At 38.2% G+C, this 10,730-nt stretch overlaps 3 protein-coding genes across 9 annotated transcripts; all 3 read left to right on the forward strand.

Moving 5' to 3' along the window:
• Positions 1 to 3,689, forward strand: LOC107463032 (uncharacterized). Its single transcript, XM_016081735.3, has 7 exons — positions 1 to 335; positions 1,297 to 1,470; positions 1,556 to 1,648; positions 1,720 to 1,788; positions 2,475 to 2,681; positions 3,164 to 3,289; positions 3,395 to 3,689. Exons 1-7 carry the CDS (start codon positions 93 to 95, stop codon positions 3,539 to 3,541), a joined length of 1,059 nt encoding a protein of 352 aa, XP_015937221.1. The 5' UTR covers positions 1 to 92; the 3' UTR covers positions 3,542 to 3,689.
• Positions 3,690 to 3,778: 89 nt separating this feature from the next.
• On the forward strand, positions 3,779 to 7,557 carry LOC107463031 (putative pentatricopeptide repeat-containing protein At3g08820). Of its 7 annotated transcripts, none has more exons than XM_052252671.1 (2): positions 3,779 to 4,452; positions 5,331 to 7,557. In XM_052252671.1, exon 2 carries the CDS (start codon positions 5,515 to 5,517, stop codon positions 7,543 to 7,545), a length of 2,031 nt encoding a protein of 676 aa, XP_052108631.1. In that variant the 5' UTR covers positions 3,779 to 4,452; positions 5,331 to 5,514; the 3' UTR covers positions 7,546 to 7,557. The 7 variants fall into 7 exon arrangements, with proteins under 7 accessions (XP_052108631.1, XP_052108630.1, XP_052108632.1 ...); XM_052252670.1 differs by having other exon boundaries at positions 5,336 to 7,557; XM_052252672.1 differs by having other exon boundaries at positions 5,362 to 7,557.
• Positions 7,558 to 9,669: 2,112 nt separating this feature from the next.
• On the forward strand, positions 9,670 to 10,414 carry LOC107463033 (putative lipid-transfer protein DIR1). The gene is made up of 2 exons (XM_016081737.3): positions 9,670 to 9,994; positions 10,158 to 10,414. The coding sequence occupies exons 1-2, from the start codon at positions 9,688 to 9,690 to the stop codon at positions 10,172 to 10,174; spliced, it is 324 nt and encodes a 107-aa protein (XP_015937223.1). The 5' UTR covers positions 9,670 to 9,687; the 3' UTR covers positions 10,175 to 10,414.
• Positions 10,415 to 10,730: the final 316 nt, after the last annotated feature.

Genomic DNA, 10,730 nt, shown 5'->3' on the forward strand with positions numbered 1-10,730 from the left:
AAAAACAAGCGGAGATCCAAAACCCCACTCAATCTCCCGCCTTTTCAACACTCACAATTCACTAATTCACAAATCCCACGACACGCAAAGCAATGGACCTTCCTGTCGTAGATCTCTCTCCGTACCTCGCCGCCTCGCCCGCCCAACTCAGTCCCGAACTCACCGCCCTGTGCGGCGAAGTGAGCCGGAGCCTGAGGGAGACGGGAGCGCTTCTTGTGAAGGATCCACGGTGTTCCATTGAAGACAATGATCGCTTCATAGACATGATGGAGAGATACTTTCAGAGCCCTCAGGATTTCAAGCAGCGTCACGAGCGCCCCTACTTGCATTACCAGGTAATGCTCCCTACGATGAATAATTTTTTTTGGGAAGAGAATGAAGACTAGTGTATAATCTATCTTCAAATATTGATAAAAATAAAATGATATATTTTTATAAATAGGTATTTAATTATCTATCAAAGAGAACTTTTATTCTCTTCAACATTTTTTCTCTCTGCCATAGCATGCAACTTTTTTTTTTTAAGTTTAATTTTTAATTCTAAGGTTAAATGATCAATTTGGCACAAAAGATTTTCACTTTGATATTAGTGAAAAAAGTTTAGGGTTTAGACGGTCATGCAATCAGATTCATGAATTTTTTAGTGGTTTTGAAAATAGGTAATTTATGGTGATTTGGTATGCGGAAAACTCTCTTTTACTTAATGTATGGAAATTAAATTCGTTAAAGAAATTTGCCCTGACCGCCAAAATATTAAAAGATGTTTGATGTTTGTTAAAATGCATTGACCGTCATCTTTTGTGGAATAAACCCTCCAGATATTTCAATACTTTTGTATGTGAATGTTTGATAATTTGTTATTGCGTGTGAGCAATTGTAGTTGTAAAGTGTCTGGCACTTCTCAAAAATGAAAATTCCTTGCGTGATCCTTCAGAATTTTGAAAAATTCCTTGCTTAGCTATGCTGCATGCTAACCTCTGAACTAGACAAGATATGATAAATATTTGTAATTTTAGAGGATGATGTTAGAAGCTTTCTAATTGGCTAACATGACTGATGCTATTTAATATTTTTATTACTTTTCAAGTATGAGTTTACTGTTGTAGTAGCAAGCATTGTGCTGCTAACTTTCTGATAGTTGACTTAAGGTTGGAGAAAATAGGATTCATACACTGCCTCAATTTTGTTTGCTTTTCTTTTCTTATTGTCGTCTGATAGTTTTGAATTTTGATGGCAAAGAGAATATACCCTGGATGCATGATAATCATGAACACTTTTTACAAATGGATTTGTTAGGTTGGGGTTACACCGGAAAAAGTAGAGGTTCCAAGAAGCTTGGTCGATGAAGAAATGCAAGAAAAACTGAAAGCAATGCCTAAAGAATACCAGCCACATGCTCCTGTTGGGCCTGATCTCAAATGGAGATACTTTTGGAGAATTGGTCCTCGACCATCAAATACCCGTTTTAAGGTCTCATGTCTGTCATTTCTTTCCCATAAAAGCTATGTGTTGTTAGCTTTTATTCTTTGTTCCTAATGCTATATGAATTTTGCAGGAACTCAATGCTGAGCCTGTCATACCTGAAGGTTTCTCTGAATGGAAAGAAACCATGGATTCCTGGGGAAACAAAATGATAGCAGCAATTGAAGTGAGTTGTTTAAGTGTTCTTTCATACTATTTCTCACGTGAGCTATCTAAATTTTGATATTTCTATCTTAGGTGGTTGCTGAAATGGCAGCTATTGGGTTTGGTCTTCAGAAGGATGCATTCACTTCTCTTATGAAGCTGGTGAGTATGTTTGACAATTAGCGAACCCTTTTCTGCACACTTCCCAATAAATTGCTTCCTGGTGGGTCTTTTTTCTTTTGGCCTGTTAGATGAACAATTGACAACAACACTAGACAACGCATTAAAAGCAAAATTAAGTAAAATGAGGTGATAAAAGAATTATTTGTCATACAAGAAATAATGTTGAATGCCAACTAGTAAGAATAAAGATTATCGAATCAACACTTCACTTGCAATTACACATCCTCAAGTTTCAAAATGCTCCCTTATTTTAGCAGTCTTCTACTGTAAGAGTTGCAAGCAAAGCATACTTTGATATTTATCCACTATTATCTGTAGTTATCTATCATACAAAAGATGCAAGATGTACTTATTTTCAAAGATTAAGTTGTCGTACTTTCCCACTACAATGACATTTGTAATTCAACAAGATTGAGACTTATGCTTTGATCTGGGAAAGAAAAATGCAAAGAAAGGCACATAGACCTTTGTTTAACCTCCAAAATGAGCTGGATGGTTTTCTTGTGGGCATAGATATATTTTCGAATTGTTTCATAATCGAATGATTCCTGCTTGGCAGTTTTTGAACTCTCAAACTCAGCAATGACTTCATCTTTTTCTAATTTGTTTTTTACAATTATCTGTGATTTCTATTCACTGAAATCTCTTGTATTGTCATGTACCAGGGACCCCATTTGTTAGCTCCCACAGGGAGTGATCTTCAAAAATATGGTCAAGAAGGAACGGTTCTTGCAGGATATCACTATGACCTTAACTTCCTAACAATACATGGTAAAAGTAGGTTTCCTGGTTTGAATATCTGGTTAAAAAATGGACAAAAGGTTGAAGTGAAGGTTCCATTAGGATGTCTCCTTATTCAGACAGGAAAGCAGGTATTTTTAAAATCACCTGAATCTACTGGTATTTCAATGGAAAGAATTCAAAGTTTATATTGCAACAAGAAACATTTACTTAGCCAACTTACATATTCTTGAACTATTTAATTTACTTGACTCAATTAACAGCTATATTCTATCACATCATAGAATGAGTATCTAAACTTTGGTTCTTACCAATGAGGAGTTGAGGACCCTAAGGCCCCTTGTTACGGTTAATATCCTTTTTGTTTTTGATACATTGAAAGCTTCTAAAAGTTTAGTTTTCAATAAAATCTTATCAATTTTTGTAACCTTGAAAAGGGCGCTAAAGAAACTTGTTAGCAAAGTCCTTAAATTTTATATTGTTTTAGCCTCTAATTGTATTCTTGTTGCTTCTTGTGAGCACAAGCATTTACACAATTTGACATCACTCCATGATGAATGATATTGACTCTTGACATTATCAATGGCCTTTCCCACGTGACATCAAATTTCAGATAGAGTGGTTAACTGGAGGGGACTGCATAGCTGGCATGCATGAGGTAGTAGTCACAAATAGAACTGTTGAAGCAATCAGAACAGCAGAAGAGCAAAAACGTAGCTTATGGAGAGTCTCTTCAACGGTGAGTGAGGATAGAAAGATGAAATCTTTGATTGTAAGAGCTCATTGAAAAAAGAATTTGATGTAGGTTATATTGACTTGTAACATTTTTCTCTGGTACATGTAGTTGTTTGCCCACATAGCTTCTGATGCAGTTCTGAAGCCATTGGGACATTTTGTGGAATCGCCATTGGCAAGCAAATATCCACCACTTTGTGCAGGAGAGTATGTTGAACAAGAGCTTGCAGTGATCAATCTTAAGGGACAAAAATGACAGCTTTTCATGTTCGACAATTGTAATAATTTCATAATTAAATTGGGATAAATTATGATTGGTACAGATTATGGTTTCATTGTCTCGAGGAAAAACTATTTGTGGTTCCAATGCAACTAAATTATTTCAATACATAAAATTTCTTTTATATTTCAGCTTTTCGTCACCCTAAAGCATACAGTAAGTACAAAGACATCAGGAAAGAGAAGTGCTATGAAAATGCACGCAATTCAAAGTGCAAAAGCAAAATGGTAGTATCCAATGAATTATGGCTCAAATGACCAAACACCCACATAGTTTCCTTGTACTAATCTAAGAGGTGGCGGACCCTATTTTTGGTTAAAAAAAAAATGGTAGTAAATGTAAAAATAAGGAGAAAAGAGGGGAATTTGTAATTTTGCCATTTATATCTTCCCATCGGAAAATACATAGAATACAAGCAAGTACAGCGTGGCTTCCAGCTACCCTTTCTTCTCCTTCTCTTCAGTTCAGACTTCAGAGAGCTGCCTCCTGAAACCCTAGCTTCTCCACCACCGCTGCAAGGACTGCCACCGTCCGTCGAGCTCAGGCACCACCTTCCTCGTCTGGTCATCCGCCCTTCTTCATTCAACAATCGCACCCCCTTCCTCGAGCTCGGCATCAGTCCCTGGTCTTCGTCTGCTCCGTCGCGCTCAAGCACCACCATCTTCGTCTGGTCGTGGTGCTTGAAGTTTCCAACCCACCAATAGCAACATCTTCCTCGAGCTCGGTGCGTTGGAGTCTGCTTTTCGTTTGTCAGCCGCAGCTTCTTCCAATCCACCACCGTCGTGCTCGTCGCCTGCCCTCGGTCTTCGGTGCGCTTCTGCCCCTATGCTCAGACTGCTCAGAAGTCAGAACGAAGGTTTACAGTTCTGCTAGTGCTACTTATATTGGTTTGTTTTTTTTTTTGTTTGAGTTCTTTATTCGTCGATTTAGGATTCTGCTGCTGCTAGTGTTGTTCAGATTGAATTGTTGAATGATTATTGGTTAGCTCTGTTCATTGCTACTGTGTTGTGTTGGATTTTGTTGTGCTGCACTCTGTTTTGTTGCTTGAAAATAATTTAGCTGAACTTATGTTTGTTGCTACTCCTCATTGTTAATCTTTGAAAAAGTTTATTAATATTTGTTAAAGTTATGCTAAAAGTATGCTCATTGTTAATTTTTGGAGGAATTTTTAATCTTTGTTGAAAGAGGAGTGTTAAGAATCATCAATTAGTCGTTATTAGAATTTTTATTAGTTTTATCCAATAATATAAAATTATTCATTTTTTTTTGCTGATTAAGTATTAGTCAAATTTTAATAAAAATGCTAATCCTTTAGACTTTTTCTCATTAAAATTATGCTGAAATGATGCTCATCGCTAATTTTTGAAAAAGTTTATTAATCTTTGTAAAAATTATACTGAAATTGTGTTCATTGTTACTGCTCATTGTTAATCTTTAGTAAAGTTTATTAATCTTCATTCAAATTATGTTAAAACTTTGTTAATTTTTTATTTTTTTTGTTATTTTATTATAAAATAATTTTTTTAGTTGAAAACCATATTTAAATCAGTTGAATTAATAAATCAGTAATTAGAATGATTTGTAATAAATCAGTGATGAGAATGATTTGATGACCGATTACGTTTCAGAACCTCGGATACAACTCGAAACAATTAAAATTTTAATGGCCAATATGATGCTCGAAACAAATTTCGGGGTCAAGTTGAGTATTACTTCACTGCTACTATTTTCTGAATCCGTTGGTACTTGGTACTGGTAACTGTAGTACAGGGCTTAAGTTGTGTGGCACTGTACAGAGTTGATGCTTCGGGAAACTGTGCTGCTCCAGACGGCGACGACGTTCAGAGACGTAACCTGCATTCGGCATCGTTGACTTGCACCACCGCACATGCTATCATTGGCCTGTTTCTCTCTCTTGTCTTGAAATTGGTTCCTGTTGATGACTTCCCATGGCGGCTATGGAGCTCAAGCACTGCCTCCTCCATGGCCTCAACTCCTTCAACCACCTCAGGACCGCCCACTGCCGCCTCCTCCGCCTCTACATCGACCACGATAACTACCTTCTCAACATCATCCTCCAGTATTCATTTTTCTTTCGCAACGCGCCCTACGCCAAACGCGTCTTCTCCCAATCCAAGAACCCTAACGTATACCTCTTTAACACTATGATCCGTGGAACGGTCTCCAACGACTCCTTTGACGACGCCGTTCTGTTTTACAACTCAATGCGCAGCGCCGGGTTCTTGCCAGACAACTACACGTTCACTTTTGTACTCAAAGCGTGTGCCAGGCTTGCGGATTTTCCGTTTGGCGTCAAGCTCCATTCGCTTGTTGTGAAAATGGGATTCGATTGTGACGTGTTTGTCAAGACAAGTCTTGTTTGTTTGTATTCGAAATGTGGGTACTTAAAGGATGCACGGAAGGTGTTTGATGATATTCCTGAGAAGAATGTTGTTTCGTGGACCGCTATTATCTGTGGGTATATTGGGTGTGGCCTTCACAAGGAAGCAGTTGGTTTGTTTAGAGAGTTGTTAGAGGTGGGCGTCAAGCCGGATAATTTCACTCTCGTTCGGGTTTTGTATTCTTGTTCTCAGTTAGGGGACTTGGCCAGTGGAGAGTGGATTGATAAGTATATAACTGAGAGTGGTTTCCATAGGAATGTGTTTGTGTTGACTTCTTTGGTTGACATGTATGCCAAGTGCGGGAGCATGGAGAAGGCGCGGCAGGTTTTTGATGGAATGGTTGAGAGGGATATTGTTTGTTGGAGTGCCATGATTCAGGGCTATGCATCCAACGGGCTTCCTAAGGAAGCACTTGACTTGTTCTTTGAGATGCAGAGGGAGAATCTGAGGCCTGATTGCTATGCCATGGTGGGAGTTCTTTCTGCATGTGCGAGGTTGGGAGCACTGGAGTTGGGGAATTGGGCTAAGGGATTGTTGGATGCTGATGAGTTTTTGTCGAATCCTGTACTAGGCACTGCCTTGATTGACTTTTATGCTAAATGTGGAAGCATTGCACAAGCGGTGGATATTTTCAGAATGATGAAGGGAAAGGATCATGTGGTGTTCAACGCCATAATTTCTGGACTGGCTATGAACGGACATGTTCGGGCCACATTTGGGGTATTTGGACAAATGGAGAAGTATGGAATTCAGCCAGATGGGAATACTTTTGTTGGCTTACTTTGCGGGTGTGTCCATGCTGGTTTGGTTAATGATGGTCGACGATATTTCGATAGCATGAGTCATGTCTTTTCTTTATGTCCTACTATCGAGCATTATGGATGCATGGTGGATCTTCTATCCCGTGCAGGCTTGTTGGTCGAAGCACATAATTTGATCAAGAGTATGCCAATGAAACCGAATACTATTGTTTTGGGGGCATTATTGGGAGGATGCAGGTTGCATCGTGATACTAAATTGGCAGAACCCGTGTTAAAGCAGCTGATTGAGTTAGAACCATGGAATTCAGGACATTATGTTCTCTTATCAAATATATATTCAGCAAGTCGTAGATGGGATGAAGCAGAAAAAGTTAGGTTAACGCTGAACGAGAAAGGAATGCAAAAATTACCTGGGTGTAGTTGGGTTGAAGTGGATGGGGTTGTTCATGAATTCCTTGTAGGAGATACTTCCCACCCTATGTCACAGAAGATATATGAGAAACTTGAAAGTTTGTTTAAGGAATTGAGAGAAGTCGGTTATAGTCCGACTACTGAGTTTGTGCTCTTTGATATAGAGGAAGAGGAGAAGGAGTACTTCCTTGGCTGTCATAGTGAGAAATTAGCCATTGCATTTGCCCTGATCAATACTGGGGCAAATGACATCATTCGTGTTGTTAAAAATCTACGCGTATGTGGTGATTGTCATGAGGCCATAAAACTCATTTCCAAAGTTACAGGGAGAGAGATAATCATTAGGGATAATAACAGATTCCATTGTTTCAGAGAAGGTTCATGTTCTTGTGGAGATTATTGGTAACATTTTGTGATGTAGACTAGTATAGAATCCGATCTCATTGTTTGCTGCACTTCAAAAGTTGACAAAAGAGTTTCTCTTGCATATGTTCAAATGTTCTGCTAAACCTCCATGAACATTTTGACGGAGGAAAATGAAACCTGAGACTCTTGCAGGGACAGACCTTCAAAATTATGGTCAAGAAGGAACTGTTCTTGCAGGATATCATTATGACGTTAACTTCATAACAATTCATAGTGAAAGCAGGTTTCCTGGTTTGAACATCTGGTTAAGAAATGGACAAAAAGTTGAAGTGAAGCTTTCATTACGATGCCTCCTTATTCAGACAGGAAAGCGGGTATTTTGAAAATCAGCTGAATCTGCTGGTAAAATTTCAACGTAAAGAATTAAAGCCAATTTTACCTGAATCAAGTAGTGAGCATCTATCTCAAGTTTTTATCAATTGTTAGATTGAATATTTAAACTTTGGGTTTTGCTAATGAGTAAGGGCACTTTTTAAGGCTTAATAAAAAGTATGTTTTTAAATCTTCAGTGCACTGAATGCATTGAAGTCTTCAAAATGTTAAAATCTTACTATTTTTTGAAACTTTTACAAGGGCCTTAAGGGCGCTTAATAGCAAGAACCCTTAAAATTTAAACTGTTGTAGGCTCTAGTTTTATCGTCATTGCCTCTTGTGAGAGCAAATAATTTGAAATCTTTCTATGATAAGTGTCTTGACATTACCAATGGCCTTTTCTGTCCCTTGTTTTTACTGTTCCAAAATATGGATACAGTGGTTAACCGAAGGGGACTGCATAGCTGGCGTGCATGATGTAATTGTCAAAAATGCTATTATTGATGCATTCAGAATAGCACAAGAGCAAAAATGTAGCTTATGGGGAGTCTCTTCAATGATGAGTGAGGATAGAAAGATGTAATCTTTAATAGGAATAAGCAAGATCTTAATGATCATGGCACTAGTCTCTCCATCTTTGCTATCTTTGATATTCATATTGTTTTTGCTGAGTTACTCCTCACTGGCTTCGTGGATCGTTGGCTTTCTCCTCCTTTAGGTGCAATAAAGTTGAATGTTGATGGTTGTTTGTTTGGTGATGGTACCTCTTTAACAGAATTGTTGGTGCAAATTGGGTGCTGGGATTTGTTGGGAGGACTTCCCATGCAGACATTGCTCCGGTTGAGCTTGCGGCAAAGAGTGGGCTGAGCTAACCTGAAAGCATGGCTTCCGTAATATTGTGCACGAGATGGATTTCTGGGAGGCTTTTTTCTTGCGCCAGTGTCACCGGGCAAATGGGTCCATATGCTCAGGGGCTGATTTTTGCAATTCATAGGCTTCTAAGGCGTGCTTGGCAGGTTTGTTGCGTCTTGATTTCTAGGAATGCAAACAAATGTGCCAATGCTTTAACTTGTGGTGGTGCAGCGCAAAGGAATGACCTCCAAATCGTTGCGTTTCCTCCAGCAGTGGTTACGCAACTTCTGCGCGTTGATGCTTATTTGTTTTAGCCTCTAGCTTTTCTTTGTTTCTACCTTCTATACTCTACCAAAATCAAGAGCTTAATGAAATTTACTTTGGTGAGGGTTATATTGACTTGTAACATTTGTCTGCCACATGTAATTATTTATACATAGCATAAGATGCAGTTCTGAAGACATTGGGACATCTTGTGGAATCGCTACAAGCAAACCAATTCTCACCACTTTGTCAAGCAGGAGAGCGTGCTAGCTTGCAGTGATCAATCTCATTGTAGTAAGTTTCATACATTATAGTGTACAAAGCTTTTCAGAAAATATGTAAAAAACATTAAGAACCATGTAGTGAACTATTTATGATTCTTGCATACATCTTACTATGCAATTCCTAATGTTTTGTCAATTAATAAGGTAATTACAAATGATGTTATTCACATCATTTGAACCCTTTAACTGTTGGTAACCATGCCCCAATAGCATTTGATGTTAATCTCTTAGACTCTTACTAAGAGTCTAGGACTATACCTTGTAATAAGCATGACCTTTAGTTAGAACAGCTATAATGCATGACATTTAGTTATTTATCATGTATAAATTCAAAATGTCTAATTGATTGCTTTGCTAGTAATAGCAGGAAGGAAGCTCTCACTGATAGAAAGGGCTAGAGCAATTAAAGGATGAAGCTTTTTGAATCAAAGGTTCCCTGGTTCTTTCTGGTTTTGTATTGCGTCACAATTTTGGGGGCAAAAGGCCAAAGTACACCTTGCACAAGCACTTTCTTCTCTGCCCTAGTGCAGCTCTTACCTTGCAGGACAGCAGTTGCTCCTTTCAGCCCCATCCCACCTTCCGATGACTGCTGTAATGCCGTCATGGCATTAGGTCAACCGTGTTTGTGTTTTCTTGTGAATGGCCCTCCGATATCTGGTGTAGACCGGAACATGGCTTTGCAGCTTCCAGAGAAGTGCGCTGCAAACTTCGAGCCATGTAAATTCCCTCTTTCTTGCACACGTCTGCACATGCTTTCAGATACATTATCTAGATAATCAAATAATTAACTTATAAACAATTGTTATAAATCTTAATGAAAAAATTGGTGATAATGCTTCAAGTTTGAATGATTAACCCGTTATTTTTCTTCATCATGCAGGTGATATCATGAAGTGAAGAGGCTAGAGACTAGAGCAGATATGCATTTTTAGACTCGAGTATTTTTATTAGGCGCCACTTTTGTAGTGCTTCTCACAATAAGGTTGCATGGGATTATGTGATGAATGAAAATTAGGTTGAGTTCAATCCATGTTGCTGTATGGTTACATAGAGCATCATGTGAAAACATAAGCCCTTATCCATCATGCATGTTCTTTCACTATGATCATTCTAATATATATATCTCTTACTCCACTATAGCAGCCATGTTCTGTCTCATGGTTATAGTATGCCTTTTAAATGTAAAAAATTCAGACAAGATTTGGTTAGTCTACGCTCCTTTTGTTCTTAAATAAATGTTGGTTGGACATCTCTCTCTGTCTCTGTCTCTCTCTAATATATATAAAACAAAAAATGGCATTAAAACATTAATTTTTAACAGAAATGTTATTTTGACAAATGGATTTCATGAGCACCTAAATGATTTTTCCTGTGCAAGCGTTGTGTTGATCAAAAGTTTCCAAATGGCCAATGCAAATTTGCATGAGGGGAGTGTGTGCGAAACAATTTATCG

The sequence above is a fragment of the Arachis duranensis genome, chromosome 8, assembly GCF_000817695.3.
Source record: "Arachis duranensis cultivar V14167 chromosome 8, aradu.V14167.gnm2.J7QH, whole genome shotgun sequence".
In the NCBI taxonomy this organism is placed as follows: domain Eukaryota; kingdom Viridiplantae; phylum Streptophyta; class Magnoliopsida; order Fabales; family Fabaceae; genus Arachis; species Arachis duranensis.

Coding starts and splice junctions, on each gene's coding strand:
- LOC107463032 (XM_016081735.3), top strand. CDS start 93: ATGGACCTTCCTGTCGTAGATCTCTCTCCGTACCTCGCCGCCTCGCCC. Junction 1,471..1,555: donor CATCAAATACCCGTTTTAAG/GTCTCATGTCTG, acceptor TGAATTTTGCAG/GAACTCAATGCTGAGCCTGT. Junction 1,649..1,719: donor AAATGATAGCAGCAATTGAA/GTGAGTTGTTTA, acceptor TTTCTATCTTAG/GTGGTTGCTGAAATGGCAGC.
- LOC107463031 (XM_052252671.1), top strand. CDS start 5,515: ATGGCGGCTATGGAGCTCAAGCACTGCCTCCTCCATGGCCTCAACTCC.
- LOC107463033 (XM_016081737.3), top strand. CDS start 9,688: ATGAAGCTTTTTGAATCAAAGGTTCCCTGGTTCTTTCTGGTTTTGTAT.